General features: G+C 25.8%; 2 protein-coding genes across 4 annotated transcripts in view; one reads left to right on the forward strand and one right to left on the reverse strand.

The window, feature by feature from the left end:
• Positions 1–5,124, reverse strand: part of LOC122505884 (BCL2/adenovirus E1B 19 kDa protein-interacting protein 3) — a 28,539-nt gene extending 23,415 nt beyond the window's left edge. Inside the window, exon 1 of the mRNA XM_043617755.1 lies at positions 4,798–5,124. Within this exon, the coding sequence (XP_043473690.1) occupies positions 4,798–4,840 (43 nt within the window). The 5' untranslated portion in view covers positions 4,841–5,124. The remainder of the gene's footprint in view (positions 1–4,797) is intronic.
• Positions 5,125–5,883: 759 nt separating this feature from the next.
• Positions 5,884–16,820, forward strand: LOC122505891 (polyadenylate-binding protein-interacting protein 2). Of its 3 annotated transcripts, none has more exons than XM_043617763.1 (4): positions 5,884–6,041; positions 9,295–9,484; positions 9,784–9,975; positions 14,500–16,820. In XM_043617763.1, exons 2-4 carry the CDS (start codon positions 9,314–9,316, stop codon positions 14,593–14,595), a joined length of 459 nt encoding a protein of 152 aa, XP_043473698.1. In that variant the 5' UTR covers positions 5,884–6,041; positions 9,295–9,313; the 3' UTR covers positions 14,596–16,820. The 3 variants fall into 3 exon arrangements, with proteins under 3 accessions (XP_043473698.1, XP_043473705.1, XP_043473702.1); XM_043617770.1 differs by lacking the exon at positions 5,884–6,041 and adding an exon at positions 6,162–6,304; XM_043617767.1 differs by lacking the exon at positions 5,884–6,041 and adding an exon at positions 6,526–6,713.
• Positions 16,821–20,483: the final 3,663 nt, after the last annotated feature.

Here is a 20,483-nt window from a genome sequence, read left to right on the forward strand (position 1 = left end):
ACAAATGTGAATTAAATTCTCACAGTTACGGCAATAGAATTTCTATAACTATATCAGGAGTAAAGACATTCTACGAGTTTTAAAATTAATAAAAAGTCTTCGAATGACTACAAGTCCAAAACATTAATCACTCAGAAAAAAATTGAAAAATTTAATAACTCGGAAAAAAGATTGAATGCTTGCGTTTGCGTTGCATTATTGGCTTAAAGTTTTTAATTAATCCAATCAAATGATAGTATTCACAATTTTTGAGATTGAAACTATAAAATTTTCAATCTTTCGATGTAAAGTTGGAGTTCGATTTTTAACAATGTAATTTTTTTAATATATTTCGGAAAACTTAATAAAATTGTAATGAAAATGGAACATTAACTTTGAGATTTCAGTTGATTTTAATCAACTGCTTCGCAGAATGAAGTAAATTACATTTGATCAACTTCTTCTTCTTCTTCTCAATTATTTTGAGATTTGGGGCTGTCCATAAACTACGTCACGCCTTAGAGGGGGGTTGGAATTCATTTTTTGTGACGTTCTGTAGAAAAAATGGCGCTAAAGCATGTAAAATTTGTGACGTGGGTAGGGAGGGGGGGGGGGTGGAAAAATTATGCAAAATTGTGTGACGTCGTAGTTTATGAACGGCCCCTTTTCTTTATGAAACTTGTTATCTGATAGTTTAATCGCACGATCTACTTATAAAGAGTGTAATAAACCATCTTCTGTTACATAGTTAACATTGCTAACAATACAATAGGTATAGTTAATAATATGAATAAATTAAAAGAGGAAACTACCTTCGATAGCGGAAATTTAATCAACACAAATCTGCTAAATAATATTCTTCCGGAAGGTGTTGATAGCAACTTGTGTTCAGTTACTGAAACTCGAGAACAAGTTCTCTTAGGAACTATAAGTACAAACTATGAATTGCAGCAAAATGATATAATCTAAAATTCGGTAAATTGGTCAACATATTTTAACTCTTTGAAACTGTAGAATGTTCTTGAAAACTTAACCGCTTAACGAGTACGAGTAATTGACAAAATATATCTAAAGCATTACATTATATCGGAAACTGAGTCATGAGTGACATATTTGTAACAAATTGTTTAATGTTTCTTCTTTTTGGCGGAAAGAAAGGTTTTCAGATTGAAAATTTTTACTTAAAATTAAATTTAAAGGTGTTTTCTCATGTGATAATGTAAACAATTGACAAACTTTTAATTTGAACCCTTATCACTACATTGGTATCAAGTGTCCCCAATTTTCCAACTCGATTTCAAACTCCCACTTATTTTGATAAAATGCTGGTAAAAATTTAATATGTGAAATCCGCCCATTGATAGATAAATCTAATAATATTATAACTATAGCTAACATTTTTCAAATGAATATTATACATAATGTAATTTTCGGTCACCTCAAATGTTGATTTGCAATGCTGGAATTTGCGGTTGTCAATACTTGTTTTTTATTGACTAGCGTATGTACATGATGCACGAAATTATAATTATTGCGATCCAGCAGACAGAAGCTATTAAATTAAACTAAAAAAATTATAAAATTAAAATGAAACAACAAGTTTTCAATTATATTATTGTGTATTTTTAAAATTTAAATGAATCAGAAAATTAATGCTTCAATTTTTTTTAAATTAAACACTCCCACACACGTCGAATTTCAATGCATTAACATCGGACAGTATTTAAATAGGTTCATACATTCACCTTCGCCCACTTTTATGAAAGCTTTGACAAAGAATATAAAGTATTTTTAGAAAATGGAACTAAATTTTACAAAGAAATTTTAAAAGTACAAAGAAGAAAAGGAAACATAAAATCATCAACTGGACATTTTTCCATAAAGTCGCGTTAATTATTAAGTAAAAAAGTATCATAGTCAACTTCTTTTCTTATTCGGCTAATAACTTCAATTCTAAAATTCTATAAAATTCAATCACTTTCAAACATAAAAATTGATTTCAATTAAATGTCGACAAAATTTTCAATTGTTTTAAATTTTTTCATCATTTTTGGGAATTTAGTTGAATTCTTAAAAAAAAATTAATTACAATTTTACAAGAACCTCATTTTTCTCAGAATTTCTAAATGAAATTTTTCAAAATTTCAATAATTGAGCCGCAGCGTCACGCAGCGTGCAATAATAGCAGCTACGCTCGGGCTGTCTTCCTCAACCGCAATATATCTACTTCGAATGCAGTCTTCTTATTGGCCAGATCTAGTCCCCGCCGTGGATTTTGAAGTAGATATTTCGATTCGGAAAGACAGCCCGAGCGTAGCTGTTATTGTTATTGCACGCTGCGGCTCAATTCTTGTTAAAAAATATTTAAATTGTTATTTATTTTTGCACAAGAATTAAATTTTTTAATAACTTCAACCTTTTGAAGTTTAATTGTTTTTAAAAATTTAAAAATTAAATTATTTTTTAGAATTTTAAAATAAAATCATACAGTCGACTGTATTTAATTAATTCCATAGGCCAAATTTCAAAGTTAATTTTTTTATTTTTTGCACAATTTGCATGTCTTTAAAGTTTAGAACGTTCATTTATGACCGACGATATTTTTATAATTTCTTTCAATTAAACAGTATTATTTAGAAAATATTGTTTTTTAAAACTAAAAAAAAGTTGTTAACTAAATAAATGTTTAATTACAGTATTTTTCGTTTCAGTATTGTAATTTTTAAAAATATTGCAGCACAAAACATATTATGTTGTTCACTTGAACGTTCAAGAGTTTCGAAAAATCTATTTGCGAATCAAAACAAATACAGTACTAAAAAAGTTACAATTATGAAGCTTAAATAATAGAATAGAAATAATCAATAGATAAAATAAAAAATAATTAGTGTTATTATAAAATAAAACCGTATAATCAAAGGTAATTTACAAATGTTGAAATTGTAACAAACACATTCGTTAGTCACGCGCACGTTTTCTTCCGTAAAAAAAACTTCCTTTCTTTATATATATAATTACAAATAAGCCACAATTTGCATTCTTCAAATTACACGAATATAATGGATTCATTTCCTCATTTTTAAATTATAGTCGAATAAACTTTCTTCAACTATTTTTAAGTTCATTTTTTCCTTTTCATTAGGACTAGCAAAATTTTTATCATATAATGTACATTAATTCTCTTATTCAGGTCATATTTTATAACATTTTCGTCAAGTTGATGATCAAGAGCCGCCATATTGGATCCGCCATTTTCATCTTTTTAAATCTCTCCTGAAAATCTTAATTAACGACTTTTAAAAAATCCCTCAATATCTCTTTTCAAAATGTGAAAAATAGTTTATTCAAAAAGTAGTAAATAAATCAAATTCGTACTTTTTATAATTTTTGAACAAAATATTTGTCTTAAAATTAAAATGATTTCGGTTCTATAAAATATTTCAACGAGTAAAGTAAATTATTGTTTACAAAAATATATAATCATGTCATACCTTGGAAAATAAAAAAGATGGTTAATTAATTGTTAGTAGAACCCCTAAATTATTTAAAAAATAAAAATTTGAACTTCTCTGAAAATTTCTTTCATTTTTCATCAATTTTTTTACAGGTGTTTTCGTGGTTCTCAAACATCAACCCTATAGATTTTTAAAGTTATTAATTATTTTTAAAAAATGTAAATTTTAAATAAAATTTAAATAAAAAAACTTATTTAATTTTCAAAAAGAATTAAATTTACTTTTTCAAAAAATAATTTTTTAAAAACAAAAATTTTAATTTGACAAAAGACATTATTTGTCTTTACTATTGTATGTAATATAATTATTGCACCAATTGTTAACAATTGAACTTCTTTTTTCATAACTTTTATTATTAATCAATAATTTTTTGAAACACTTTTTAATAGAATTAAATATAAATTTTCAAAAAAATTTCTTTTTTAAAAAAATTAAAATTATTAAAATAATCAAAAATAGGTATATTTTTTTTAATTTTATTAAATTGTTAAAATAATTTTTTTTAATTTCACTTTTCAAAAAATAAAAAATTCTCAAACAATCTAGAAATCTTATTTTTCTGGATTTATTATTACAGAATATTTTTGACTCTAAACTATTGGTTATTCTGCTTATCAATAAAAAAATAAAAAGTATGTGGCTAGAAAAGAAATTTTAATGTTTGTCAACAAAATAAATTTCTTCTTTCTCTGAAAAACTCATTTTACAATAAATTATTGTTAAATTTATTTAATAAAAATAATTAAGCCCCCCTCTCTTTATTTAATTTGAAAATATTAAATTATTTATAATCTGATCATTTCATTTACATTTACGCCTTCGTATGTTTACTTTTTGAATTCATTAAAATCCAATTAATTGTTTTTAAAATTACCAAATTTGTATAATAAAACATTTAGTTAAAATTAATGTCAGATCGTTAAACTATGTAAAAATTGTCAATATATGTATATAGTATAAATAACGTCGTGATAAAAGCGACGCCAACAGCAACAGGACTTTTTCGATATAGCCGAGGCGCCAAAAGTCAGAAAAAGATATATATTATTTACATTTTGAAAACAAAAAAGAATGTTAATTTTAACTATCAAATTTCTGTATAATTGAAAAATACTTGTTAAAAATAGAAGAAACTGTTAAAATTAAAATGATGTCAATAATTATTGTGACAGTGCCTGCGACGCAAAAAGATTGTTGCTGCGTTTTGTTTACGTATCGAGTGCGAGGCCACGCGAAATGGCCGCTATGTCAGAATGACAGCTGCCTTGCCGCGATTGTAAAGGAAGACGACTTTTTAACTCACCGCCGAGAAGTTCGTCCACAGTAAACTTTCCCTTTGACGACATATTTCCTATGTTGTCCTAAGCGAAATCTCCCGTTTGATTAAACACCCAAATTCTTCAATATCGCACGACAATTAACAAACACACAGAAAATCTTCCGAACTCGAGAGTTTTACTCTACTACTATGTTCACTCTACAAATTGCCGCGATAAAATGCAACTCTCCAGACAATGCTTTGTTTTGATGAAAAAACGTCAACACACTAGTCACACTAGAATGTCAGAATATTCCGGCCAATCAGAAACCGAGTGTCTCAAATGTAAATACAGTCAATAGGACTGTTAACATTCGGATCTTGTTTCTTGAATTTCATTCTCCTGTCGATCAAAATGGATAATAACACACACCTTATTGTACTTTTTACCGAAAGAGGAACTATTAACTGAAATGAAAGTAATTTCCTAATAAACAAAGTAGAAAAAAGTTAATGTTTTGACTAGTTCGCAGTAGATGACTGTTCAAGGCGCGTATATTCAAAAACCCCTTGTAAAATTATTATACACCGAATGTTATTTTTATAATTTCAGATAATTTTTTATTAATTGTTATAAATTAATAATTCAATATATTAATAAATATACGGTACCAAATGAACATATAAAAACAATTTCTTAATAAAAATAAACAAATATGAAAAAGTTAGTGTTTTGACTTGTTCGCAGTAGAAATGCAGTAGATGACTGTTCAAGGCGCGTAAATTCAAAAAATCGTTTATGAAATTACAAACCAGAAAATTTTTATTAATTTTAATTTTTAACATTAATAATTAAATGTAATAATCATACTAATGAATATATTAATAAACATATTGATGATACTGATGAGAATAATAAATATATGAAAAAGTAATAGCAATATTATGTAATATGTGTGTCAGAAAGCAGCTGTGTGTTTTATATTTGAGTCTAAAGAATATAAGGAAAAAGGAGAAAAACTAAAGTAACCCGATAAGAGTAATAATATTAATTTTGTAAATTACTAATTTGTTTGTGTATTTTTAAAAAACTTTATTAAAAAATTGGAGAATTGGACTTTAGATAAGAAAAATAGAGAAGTTTTACTGCTAAGAGACTGAAAGAATGACAGATGGCACCACTGGTCGAAAACGCTGAGAATTAATTTGTGTTTTGTGCGACATATTTTTACTTGTTACTGCGTAAATCGAAGTTTGTGTGCGAATCATCATTAAAAAACAAGCATAAGGTACGTATTTATGGAAAGAAATTAACATCTCCGATTTTATTTTCACTATAATTATAAAATGTACAGTGTAAAAATTTGACAAACAAAAATTATTTCCAAGTGATATCGCTATGAGCGAGATAGAGAGAAAAAAAATGGTCGCCCCTTGGGTGATCTGTCAATTAGTTTTTCGTTCCACTTTCTTCGGGTTCATAAATGAATTTCTAAAGTGACAAAATTTACAAGTCTATTTCCCATTTTATTTGGACTTTTTAAATTCAAAGGTAAATTTCCCCTTTCTTTCTAGTATTTTAATGATTAATGATAAAATGTAAAAGAAATATTCCCGAAAGGTAAACTATTATGCAGTCTCCCATATGTGTGTTGAGCAAAAATTTATGACAAACAAGAAGTGACTATTCAAGTATTTATTGGTTGATCGTTTCAAGGCAATTTGAAAAGTTCCCAAGGTTTTATTTGGTCAGCAACCTTTTCAAAGCCTTCAGTCTCGCCTCGTCTGTTTGTCGTGCTTTACAAATTATTTTCTGATCACCTATAAAACTTGTAGGTCGCTACAAAACGACGCATATAAGTGTGATATTAATCGGCTCTTTTTTTCCGGGAAGGAAAGTTTAATATTGTGAAATTTACCATATTTTTTTATCCTACTCTCAAATTGCAACGCATCTTTTGGTAATTGGTGTTTTTTTTTCCTTTTGAAAATTCTCTCTCTTAGGGAAAAACATTAACATGGATTTTGACCTTTGGAAATATTCTTTGTGTTCTCGTGAAAATGCTTTCAAAAAAGAATTTCATTTTATTTATAGAAAAAGGAAATAAAAATTGAAAATTTTTCTTTTTGACAAAAGCAATGATTTTCCCTAGATACGTATATATTGTGTTTCTTCAGTTTATAATTAGACAAAAAGCATTATTTCTTTGATTTAAAAGTGGGATTTAATTTTGCCGAGTGGGTATGTGCCAAACTAGTGTAAACAGTGTTGAGTTTATTTTTTCTTTATCCAAGTTTACAAACTGTGAATTTTACACTGTACATGTTTATTGTTTTGATTCTTGACACTTGTATATTATACAATACACTGATTTAAATATTATATTCGTTTTCTCAAAGTAATTCCCGGTTTTTAACAGTTTGACAAATATTTTATATCCGACATAAAAATTTATCACGTTTGTCAAAGTTTGTCTATTTTTTACCTTAAAATTTTCTCATTTATTTTACCTTTTTTTGTATAATTATTTACCTTTTTCGTGTGTTTTAAAAATTCTTTTATATTTTTCTACATTTCTTTACATAAAAAGAAAATGATTATTTATCTTCAAGGAAAAATTTGATTGACAGTCAAAAGGAAAGTTAGTCCAATGTCATAATTTTGTATTTTGAAAGAAAACGACAAATTAAATTTTTAATTCTTTTTAATAGAAAAGTAAATCATACAATATTCACCACTTTAAAGAATTAAAGGTCTTTAAATAAAGAATTAGTAAATTTTTATTATTAACGTATAAACTGCCATCATAAATTAAAAGTTGAATTTGAATAAAAACCATAATTTTTTTGTCAATATGAAATATTTGTAAAATTTTAGGTTATGCTGCCTAACTATTATAATTTTGAAAATTAAATTCTTTACGCTTCTACCAAAAGAAATTTAAAATTTGATTTGTCTTTTTCTTTTAAAATACGAAATTACAACTTTGGACTAACGTTTGTTCCGATTGTTTGTCAGATTCTTCGGTAAAAATTAAAATAATAGATATAAAAACTTTAAATTCTGCAAACTTTTGATAATTTCTATTTTTTCTTTTTGTAGTTTTCATATTTTAAAAAAAGATTCATTCATCTTTAAAATAATACCTGAAAATTTGAAATCTGATAAAAAAAATTACGATCTGAACTAATGTTTTTTATTCAACTTTAAAATAAAAGCTGCGAAAATTTTTAATCCTACAAAATCTTGGTAATTTTCTTCTGTTTGCATTTTTTTGCACACTTTATAAAAAAATATTATTTACCTTGAATATAATAGCTCAGAATTTGAAATTTTTAATTTTGAAAAAAAAAATGTATTAGGTTGAGAATTTTATTTAACTACATTCCTGGGAGGTTAAATTAATTTCGGTATCACAGAATTACAGATTTTCACCTTTTGCTTTCTGTCATTTAAATATTTAAAATTAATCAAAGTTTCAGTTTATAAAAGTTTTTCATCGATTCAAAAATTATTCACTTCTAAATTTTATTTTTTTTTAAATTGAAAAGCATTTATATTGTGATTAAAACAAAAATTGATCTAAATTTAAAATTTCTCTAATATTTTAATACCAATCTTCAATTCAATTTATTCAAATTTTAGTTCATGAATTTCAATTTTTACAAATTTTGATCTAATAAAATTTCTATTTGTTTTAGTTTTATTTTTTTAAAAATTTTATTCCTTTTTTTAAATATAATTTTTAAAAACTTAATGTATTTAAATTTAATTAGAAATTTTTTTTTCTAATTTTATTCTTTTTTTTTAATGTTAAAATTACTGCATTTTAATTTTGTTTTCATTCTAAATTAGTCAAAATCGAATTCAATAGCTGGAAACTTAAAATTATTTGAAATTCCAATCCAATATGTAAATTTTATTTAGTTGAGAATTAATTTTTTTAATGTACAAAATATTTTTTTTGCATAAAAATGCAAATTAAAAGAAGTAAAAAAAATAATTAAAATAAGTAAATAACATTAAAAGTAGTCTGAAATTATCGATGTGCAACGTTTACTTTAGAAAGATTAACAGTTTCCACAGAAAGTTATCCACAAATTGAGAATTTTTTGAAAATATAGTAATAATCTTTTTATACATTTCTTTCAATCTAAAAATTATCTTTTGTAAATCATTTGAAAAAAAGTTGAGAAATGTAGGATTTTTAAAAATTTTCAGCAATTTGATAAAAATTAAAAAGGAAGAAACTTTTTTTAAATTTCTTTCTCAAATTTTTTATTTTCACACAAAGATATTGCATCTAAAAGAAACTGCATTTTCATTTTATTATTGTGTTTCATATCAGAAGCCTCTTTTATGATTAGATATGAAAAGATAACAAAGAATGTTTATGTACAAATATTTACATAAAGAGTATTTTTTTTTAGTAAAGAACAGTCGCAACTTTCAAATGCTACGAAATTTATATATATATGCAAAAAAGCAAATAGAAGAGATTGTTGAAAGTGAAAAAATTTAAAAAGAAATAATTTTTTTAGCGTTGAATAGGAAGCTGGTATGATAATGAAGATACCAAACAGTGGATCCGGCAACGGATTTTATGGCCATGACAATGGCGTAATATCTTACCTGGACAATGTAGAGGCAGAAGCTGACGTTCAAGCTGGAGGTGACGGAGATTTTTCGGAGTACATGTGGATGGAAAATGAGGAAGAATTCGATAAACAAGTAAAATTCATGTTCTTTTTTCCATTTTGTACCCAATTTTCGTCCTACTTTAGTTTAACAATAATTGAGATTCAATGAAAAAGAATCCCTAAAAATAATTTTTTTTTTCCTATTTTAAAGCTAATAAGCTTATTATTGAGAAAATTTTAATTTTCACCTCTTTTTCTATTTTTTAGTTTGCAAATCGTTAGAAAAATTTTCGAAGTTAAATTTAAACTTAACCCAAAATACTAAATGAGTCATTTTTTCTGATACAAGTTTTTAAGGGGAAGAGGAAAATGAAAAATTTGTAATTTTAGGTTCTTCAACAACTTGAGGAGGAAGAACTCATGGAGGAGTGCTTAGAAGCAATGTTGGAAGAAGAAAGGCAGCACCAGAGAAATTTAAATTCTGCAGCATGGTCAACTGCTACTAGCACTCTCGAAAACAACGGCGCTGAATTATGTCAACAACTCGGCAGTCTTAGAGTTCATGACGACCTTGCGAAACGAGTAATTTTAAACTTTTATTTATTAACATTTTGCAAACCATTCTGCATTTTGCATTCCATTCCAACCGTTTAAATTATGTTGATTTTTCAAATTTTCAATTCTATTTCAGTCTTTCGAGTTTCACAATATTTCGTTTCTTTTTTTCTTAAGTAAAAGTTACATAAATGAAATAATTTACATAGACCCCAACCTGGACTATTATGGTTAGAAAAGCTATTTTCATGCAATAATAATATCTTTATTTTGTCTCAAGCGAACCATATGAACGATTAAAATACAGTAATCAAGATTACATATAAAAAATCACAGGCCAACAAAATTTTGTTGCCCAACCAATGGAAGCCAATTCTTATAGGATTTTGTCCGTAGAATCCGAATTTGACCTTGAAAATATTGGATTGGCTCTAGTTTTCAAGCAATTTACGTTTCAATACGCAAAATACGCATTTTTGGCATTTTTTGAATGAATGTAAAACCAAATACCGAAACAGTAAATCTGTCTGCATAGGACCAAATTACAGCTTAAATACTGCTCTTTAATATCCAAAAACAAAAAATTTAATTTATATACGCTTTAACCTTTAATGTCCAATGGAACATACGCTGTTTCATAAACGTATTAAAAATAACATTACTTTTGACCAGGTAAGACAATTTAAGTAAAAATTTGTCTCTCTGGGGGTTTTTGTAGTCGCTGCTTAGAAATCCGTATTCAGATTTTAATATTTAAAATGGCGGATTTAATATGGCGAATTTTTTTTTTATTTGACATTTTTATCATAAAGGTGTAAACTATTTTTAAAAATTAGTCCGAAATTTTTAATTTTTTATATTTCATAGCAGATTTATAAGCAGCGACCACAAAAACCTTCAGAGAGACTAATTTTTACTTAAATTGCCTTACCTGGTCAAAAGTAATGTTATTTTCAATACGTTTATGGAACAGCGTATGTCCCATTGGACATTAAAGGTTAAATTGTATATAAATTAAATTTTTTGTTTTTGGATATTAAAGAGCAGTATTTAAGCTTTAATTTGGTCCTATGCGGACAAATTTACTGTTTCAGTATTTGGTTTTACATTCATTCAAAAAATGCCAAAAATGCGTATTTTGCGTATTGAAACGTAAGCTGCTTGAAAACTAGAGCCAATCCAATATTTTCAAGGTCAAATTTGGATTCTAAGGACAAAATCCTATAAGAATCGGCAATAACATTTTAGGCAACATGCAATTGATGAAATTTTGTCGGCCTGTGAAATACAATAATGATAAAGTAAAGCCTGAAAAAAGATTTAAGCACATAAATAACGATCAATAAGATTGAGAATGAACATATAATACATGCACACAATAATTGAGAGCAGATTTAAAACAACCAACCGTGGTTGGGGCTATTGTAAACAGCGAAGTTTGTTTATTTAAAAATATTTCTTTTTCTACCTTGCATTGATCGAATTTAACTCAAAAGAATCAATTTCAGATTCAATCAGAATATTAATTCCTTAAGGTTATGTTATTCAGTGGTCACGTGCCCCATATACTTTACTAAGGAAAAACGTCACACTGAATAACATGACCTTAACAATTTTTTATTTTATTTATTTTTATTTTATACCATGAAAACCTCTAAAAAGACAAAAAAAAGTGTCGATTTCAAATAGCAGACGACAGAGAGTAAAAGTAATTGAAGATGGCATTCATTTTCACACGGTAGAACAAATGAATGCTATCTAAAAGTGCCATTTTTGTGCCTGTGGGATAAAAAGAATATTTTATGATTTCTTTAATGAAAATGTATTAAACAAACAATTATTCCTCCATCCATTAATTACTTAAACACTTTTAATAAACAAATAACAGAATAATTTCTTAGAGAAAATTCAATTCTTCAAGAATTTTCAAATCCATTTGTTTACAATTCAATTTTACGAAATTTCGATTATTCGAAAATTCTTCAATTAAATATATATTAGAAAATAAAAACTTTAAATAATTTCCAAAAAAAAATTCAACTACATTTTTTTCAAAAAAATTAATTCTATAGAATTGATCCGCCGGCTACCAAAAGGGCTTACGCATCTTTCGTTGGCCCCGCGTTCAGCAAATCTTCGCTATTCGAGGGGCCAATGAAAACTTTATTAAAAAATTCAACGAGAATTCAATTATTTAAATACAAAAATAAATTATTTACGAAAATAATTGAATCCATGTAAAAATTTGATTATTTATGAAAATAATTGAATTATTGGGAAGAAATTTATAAAAAATTCTTTTGGAAAATTTTATTAAAATAAAATACTGATACTGATACTGAAAGTCATTGAATTGAGGAAAAATTTTGAAAATAATTGAATTTTGGAGAAGAATTTTATTATTTATAAAGATAATTGAAATTTTGACGACAATTTTTAAAAATTTTTGAACATAATTGAGGGGGTGGAACGGATAAATGCCTGTAGCGCATGGTCGAAAGGAACTATACCAGTCAGACATCAGTGAGAGACCTAGAGGCGCTCACTACAGTCTGACTCAAGAAGACTTGGTCTGACTGATATAGTCCCTTTCGACCATGCGCTACAGGCAGTTATCCGTTCCACGCCCTCAATTGAATTTCACTAAGAATTTTATAACTTTTGAAAATAATTGAATTTCTCTAATAATTTGTAACTTCTCCAAATTTCAATTTTTTAGTGTTTTCAACTAAAATTCTTCTATAAATCCATTATTTTTAATAATATATTAAATATATCTATTCTAATTAAATTCATTAAAATTTGAAATTTTCTAAAATGTCAAATTCAAACCATTTAAAGTTTATCTATTTTTGAAAATATTGTAAACGCAACTCTTCTAAAATTCACTTAATTTTGAAATATTTAAGTAAAATTATTCCATACATAATTTTATGATAGCTCTTGCAAAAGTGTCATTAAAAACATGACATTCTTTAAATGTTGATAACTTCATTAAATATTAACGTAGAAATTTTTTTTAAGCCAGTTTTGGTAAATAGAATCGGAGATAACACATGTGTAATATTCCTAAAAAGTTTAAATTAACAGTAATTAAATCATTATTATTTGTCAAATTTTCAATTTATAATATATTACTTCCTCATAGAGGAAGTATTGTAATGCCAAAATTTATCGAGTTCGATTTTTTGACATATCTTTATGTTATTTGACCTCAGGAATTCAAAAATGTCATTGTGTGTGTGTGTGTGTAAACATCACATTTTCATAAATATCTCGAAATCATCAAGAGCTTTTGGGTTGAATTTTTTTTAAATTGTAGATCTCACCTGCGGACATAAAATGAGAGTACTTTCTGATATATTAATAAAGTTTAACTAAATTTTTTTTGGAATTTTAATTTTGCAAAAAAAAGTTTTTTGCCCATAACTTTAAAAAAATGTTAGGACACCTATAAATGTTTTTCCATAATTTTGTAGAGTTTTTTTAGACTCATCATTTGAGCCCTAATTGAACATTTTTCGTCCATATTAACCGGAGATATTAAATTTTTAAAAACCAAAAATTTTTAAAAATAAGTCTGTTTTGAAAGTTTTGTTGAAAAATGTAGAAGTAACTTTAAAATTATTGTTACCATCTTGTAGAGCATTAAAAAACGCTTCGATTGACCTATTTTTGAACCTGATTCGATAATAAATTTCGAAATTATTAGTACCTATTTTCAAAAACCAAAAATTGTGGAAAATGACATTTTCTCAACATTTTGGTTTGAAAATTTTTGTTTAACTAGCTATTAAATTATTATAACTATCTTGTAGGGTATTTAAAAATACATTGATTGCCCAAAATTCAATCACTTTTACCATATTTATAAAAAGTTATTCATATATTTCTATTATTATTATTATTATTATTATTATCTTTATGAGGAAGCAAAGTGTTCATGAAATGAGTATCAAAATTATAAAAAAAATATACAACTTGGCAGCGGTTTTTATTTATTTTATTAACATGAATAAAATTAGCACTTTTTTTGAGTTAATATTTAATGAAGTTATCAACTTACAATTAAAGAATGTCACGTTTTTAATGACACTTTTGCAAGTAGTCTCTCAATTTTTACCGGTAGGGTAATGTCACCTTGAGTGGACCACCTGAATTTTTAAGTGATCTGATTACTGCTCCCGGAAGCAGTAAGAATTTAAGTTCCGCGATAAACATATACGTTTTATTTCATAGAGAATTTTTTCGAAAAAAGGCTTAGGCGGTCCACTCAAGGTGACATTACCCTTGAGGAAGTTATTTAAAAATAAATTATTGTCAGAAATAAAAAAAATGAAGGTTGTGTGTTAGAATTTGTGGCAATTACATAGACACCAAAATTATTGAGAATTTTCTTATGAATTCTAAGAATTAAATTTTTTCCAGTATTTTTAATGAAAATCCCTGATCTCTGGCAACCCTGGAGAAGTTGTTAAAATGATTTCGCATATAGAAAAAGAAATGTAGGTAATGTTGTTAAAATAATAAGAATGAAAAAACTTGTTGCAGAGCACGTTAAATCCTGACGCAGCAGAGTTCGTGCCGTCGTTTAAAACAACCGTAACAACGAGTTCGACACCTGAAGTGAATGCCAAGTCGTCGTAGAGGAGGCCCTCTAATGTCTGATTGCAGCAAAAAAAGAATTATGGGCTACCGAAATGCCCGGAATCCCCAGCAAAAATGCACAGTTAAACGTTTACTTTAACTGAATCTTATATTATCAAGTCAACATTGTTTGTGTGCGTACAAAATAGAAAAGGATAAAGGAAAGTGCATATATATTTATAATTTATAACGATTAACATCCAATGGCATTAATTTAACTGGTTTTTTTATTTACCAAAAAACCACGCATTTTTTGTCTTTGTTTTTTTGTACAAAGATAAGCAAGTCGGTTAAATTATTCATAAAGAGGTGCAAAAAATGTTAATATTTTTCTCTTGCAGTAATTTTTCCAAATCCAATTTTGTAACAGTGAAAATCTGTTGCGTCGAAAATTCCCTTCATCGCATAATATTTTAGATTAGTTTTTTTTTAATTAAAAAAAAACATTTAACTTTTAAGTTGAAATTAATTTAAATCAATTCAAGTTTTTACTCTTTTTCAGTTGAAAATTTTTTGATAATTTTTTGATAATTTTTTGGGGTTTTTTGCGAAAAATTGTTGAAACGTGGATTGAAACGTGGATTCTGGATTCTGGTTTGCCTATAGATTTAAATAGACTTAAAAAGATCTCAAACGAAAGTCTAACTCAGGCTGTGAGGGACTCTCTCAGTGGCTCCTTGGGTCACTTCATCGCTTACTTACTTTGTAGAATAGTTTCTATAAAAAGAAAGAAAAGAATCAAGAAACAAATCTTAATGAGGAAATTTCGCATAGTTGATAGGTTCTTACAACAGATTTAATTATTATCGGATCGTGAAATAGAATAAATGATGTGTGTACTTTAAAAAAATCTTGAATCGCAGCGATTAACTGCTAAGTTTTTTTTACTTTTTTTCTTTTTTTGTACAATACTCACTTTAAGGGAAAGGAAGGTGTACTTTTTTGCATTACATTTTCATAAGTCTTCCGCCATCTTTCAGTTGTCTCTTCACTTGTCGCGCGCGAGAGAAAGAGGAGGAAAAGGAAAAAAGTGTTTTGCGATTCAAGAAAATTCAGGAAAATTCAAGAGAATTCAAGAAAATTCAAGAAAGTAGGTAATGATGGAAACACAAATAGTGTCAAATTAAGTGTATAAAGATCAACTTGTTTTTTCACATTGGGTAGGAATTTTGTTGTAAATTATATTTTACGAGCGCCTACGAGCCCATTTTCTGATTACTTACAGGCACGAAATGTGTTTAAATCATAATCTACAGTGAGTATGTAAATCCAAAAGAGAAAACATGATTATTGTGTGTGGAATTTGAGATTACATACTCGGACACTTAATCATGTTCAAAATTTCGCGATTGTCCAATATTTTCCTTTTTTGCTTCGTTTTAATTTTGGGTAGATGAGCACGACTCAAATCTGTAATATACAAAAAAAAGTTATTTCTCCATCCCCTTTGTAAATATTGAAGGAGATGAAGATGACTACGAAAAAAATATTCTACTAACATCACAAATATTTCAAGCTAAAAAAATTTATTGTAAAACAAATTTTTCGTGTGAAAATTAATGTATGTATCATACTTTTTGACTATCACAAATTTTTTCCATTTTACTCTAATAATAACAAATTGTTAATATTAAACATACTTTCGGGTATTGGTTATAAATTATTGTTAGATTTTAGTTTTTTTCGCAATAATTACACACTCGCTTCTTTGTAATACCAAAAAAACATCACACAAACGCCCTGTCTTCATGTCGTCCAAAAATTGTTTCTTCATTACTGTTTTTAAGTCTCAAAGTTTTAGATTCACAAATATTTTTATTCAAATTCGAGAAATTTCAAAAAATTCTCTTTTATTCCTAATAATAATATTGACAGCGATATATTTGCGTTTTGTTAAAGAAAGAAAAGTAAAAAAAAATACGTATATATATAAGCTTGAAAAAAAGACAAAAAGAAATAAAAATATACAAAAAAAAAAAAAAAAAAATAGAAGGATATCTGCCGGTTTCTTCTTCTTCCATGGGCTTGAAAATTTGAAAAAAATACTTGGCTTATAATTAATCATGTCGCTCCATGAATTTTGCAATGTTCCGCAATTTACGGTTAATAATCAATTACAGCATTTGTAATTTTTCCCTTCGACTTTTTTTCTTTATACATATAGCATTTATCATGTAGAAATTAAAAATGTAATAATAATAATACATATTGTATGTGACATAAAATTGCGTTATTTTATTACTTACCTTTATTGTGATATTAACAAAATTTTAAAAATTCTTAGAAACAATGTAATAAAATTCTTTCAAAAAATTGAGTTATTTTCAAAAAATTTTATAAAACTATTCACGAAAATTCATTTATTTTCAAAAATTTTAATAAAATTCTACCCAGGAATTCAATTATTCAATAATTCTTATTGCAATTATTTTCATAAATAAAAATAATTTAACTCTTCCCAGGATTTCAATTATTATTATACTTAATTTGAAATTAGTGAATTCCTCGAAATAATTTTTAATAATTTTATAATTTAAGTTATGAATAATTTTATTTTGAAATTATGGAAAAAAGATTTTTGATGAATTATAATTAAAATTTTTTAGATATTTAAATTCTTGTCAATATTTAAAAAAAAATAAGTTAAATTTTCAAACAATTGAAAATTTGGTAAAATTTAATTGTTTAATTTAATTTGAATTCAAACTAAAAAAAACCGCTGCCAAGTTGTACATTTTTATAATTTTGGTGTCCATTTCATGAACACTTTGCTTCCTCATATACAAATAATAATAATTAAAATATAAGAATTAATTTTTATAAAAGAGTTAAACAACAAACTCTCCTAAGTAAATTAATAAGAGAGAAACTAATTTGAGAATTAATTGTTTTGTTTTTTACACATTAAAAGCACTAAACTTGCATAGGGAATCACAGAATCGTCATGGTCTGGCCTTCACATACTTCTCAATAAAATTAATAATTATTTATATTTTACGTCAATTAAAGTGTAGTAGTATTAGATCAGTGAATATAAATGACGTAAATATGAAACAGAATGAAAATCGCTAATAAATTGTTTAAAAAATCAGTTTTTCTTGAGCGTCATGGTACGGCTTTTCTGTATTGAACAGCGTGTAACAACAGAGTGAAGCAATAATTGTTAAACAATTGTAATTTGCGAAATAACATACAGATAATTATTATTTCATTTGCCTGTAAATATAACAGGTGCTTTCATTTTATCATGCGGCTGGATAGTATAGCCGCAAAGTATATGCAGATATATAAAAATTATTTATTTAAAAAATAGAAAAATTATAAATATTTTGTCCGGCCCACCACTGATATTTTATTGATAAACACTAAATTTGAAGATTCTATATCGACTTTTACTCAATTTGAAAAAAAACATCAGTAATAGTAATAACTAAATCGTGCGCTACGTGGAGAATCACCCATTGGTAGAAACTAAAACCCTTTGAAGACGGGTACGACAGCTAGTTTTCTATAAAATTCTTCTATAAATCAATTATTTTTAATAATTTTTATAAAATTCTTCTACAGAGTTTAATTAGGTAATTAGAAAAAAGAATTCCATTGTTTTCAATTAAACATTACGATATTTTGATTATTCAAAAGTTTTTTAATTAAATAATAAATATTCAAAACTTCAACTAACTTAAAAAAAGTTGAACGCAAAGTTTGCAGAAAACCAAGTTCCTTTAAAATTTTGTATTAAAGTTACTCAAAATTCAAAATTTAAAAAAATTTTACTACAACTCTTTCTGATATATTTAATTTAATAATTAAATCTCTAGCAATTTGAACTAAAATTCTTCTTTAAATAAATTATTTTTAATAATTTTCAGAAAGTTATTCAGTAATTTCAAAGGACACCAAAAACAAACATTTTTGTATCATTTCTAGAAATTTGATATTTTTCTACTAAGTATGTCCTTTGGATCAGCTTTAGATAACAGTTTGAGTTTAATTAAGAAATAAGTGATGAAAAACATAGAAAATAAATTAATTTTTTAATTTGTTTTATTTATTGAATAATAATATCACTTTTTAGCATTAAAAAAAATTTATCAATTTTGAAAAAGAAGTTTCAAATGAAAGACGTTTTTAGAAATCTGTTAGGATTAATGATCGAAACTTTTCATATACTTCTTTCACAGCTTCCATTAATGCTGAAATCTCTTTAAAAAAAGAGAAAAAGTCCAAAAAGACTTTTAAATAAATTAATAGACATTCAAAAAGACAAAGATGATTTTTCATAAAAATTGTATGTTTTTATAAACTTTATTAACCCATATGAATACGCGTACAACATAGTATACAGTCGATTTTTTTAATATATATATATATATAATTGCAACGTTACAATATTTCAAGTATAAAAATTCGTCGAATAATTTAAATGCATCAGAAAATACGGATGCTCTTAATTTCGCAAATAAAATGCGTATAAAAGCAAAAAATCCTATAAGCTACATAATTAACTAATTCATTATTGTATGTATATCGATTTTTAAAAATGTTTACAATCATTCATTAAAATCATCATTACTTTATATAAAGAAGAAGATACATATAGTAATACTTTGTTTTTCTTTTACTACAATAAAATATTAATAACTTAATTTTGACATCTTATATAAAGTTAGATGTTTATAAAATTGTTAAACGATATATAAATACATATCTAATTCTAAGAAAAAAATTTTTCGTATTTCATTACAACAAAAGAATCCAAAACAATATTAATTGTTCTGGTCACTAATTACATGTAAAAATGTAAAAGCATTTTCAAATTCTTTTAAATTACAGTTTAAAATCCTTCGTTCTAGTTAATCGGTAATATTTTCAAGTTTCCAGCTTTTCAAGAAGAGAACATTTTTGATAATTGAGAAATCTAATAATTTTACACATCAAATATCGTTTTTATTTTTTTTTTTTCAAGTCTATATTTTACTGTACAAATTGAATTCTAATTCTGAATTTTCCCAGTGTGAAAAAGTTGAAAAAAAAATTATTTTAAAAGTATTTTTCTATCAAGTATTCAACTTTCACTTGGAACAAATATTTTTGTAAATGATCCTAAAAAATAAATGTAAAAAAAATAGTTTCAATTATATACAACTGCGTTAAGTACTGAATTCAATTAGTCTTTTGCAAAGTTTAATACTGTCCACTAAAGAGAAAATTTGTTCCTTTTTTAAAATAATTAATTTGAAATATCGTTAGTCACGAATGTTTTTATTATTTTGCTGAGATTTATTTAAGGTAGTATTAGTTTTTCATTTTTTACATACTAGTAGTCTTTTCTATTCTTGTGTTTTTCATATTTGTATTTCTTTATTCTTGAATTTCTTATATACTTTTACTTATAATTCTTTTTTTTTACTTTTATTTTTTCATTTGTGTACTTTTTTAATTCTTGCATTTTATTATTTTTGTGTTTTTTATACTTGTATAGTTTCTTTATATGTAATTCGAAGTGACGAAAATTCGAACAAATTGTAATAAGAAATAAATCTTTTCTGTTAAATACTAATTCGAAATAAGAAATTTCAAAAGATTGATAATAATTATATCAAATGATTTTTAAACGATAATCAAGCATCCCTTTTGTATACTTTTGTTATTTAAAAAGAAAATATTCTTTTAAAATTTAAATAGGTACTAGCCATTAAAATAAAAAAAGTTCCCTTTTATTGACTGAAAACTAAAACTAATACTACCTTAAGATTGTAAAAAGTTTACTCTAAGTAGAAAGAATCTGCTAAACTAACTGAAGTATACTACTCTCTAAATCTGAATTTGTAGTAAAAATTTACTAATAAAATGTGGGAAAATCCTTTACCAAAATGATTCAGTAA

This window comes from Leptopilina heterotoma, unplaced genomic scaffold (assembly GCF_015476425.1).
Source record: "Leptopilina heterotoma isolate Lh14 unplaced genomic scaffold, ASM1547642v1 Lhet_113, whole genome shotgun sequence".
NCBI classification, from domain to species: domain Eukaryota; kingdom Metazoa; phylum Arthropoda; class Insecta; order Hymenoptera; family Figitidae; genus Leptopilina; species Leptopilina heterotoma.

Coding starts and splice junctions, on each gene's coding strand:
- LOC122505891 (XM_043617763.1), top strand. CDS start 9,314: ATGATAATGAAGATACCAAACAGTGGATCCGGCAACGGATTTTATGGC. Junction 9,485..9,783: donor AGGAAGAATTCGATAAACAA/GTAAAATTCATG, acceptor TTGTAATTTTAG/GTTCTTCAACAACTTGAGGA. Junction 9,976..14,499: donor ATGACGACCTTGCGAAACGA/GTAATTTTAAAC, acceptor AACTTGTTGCAG/AGCACGTTAAATCCTGACGC.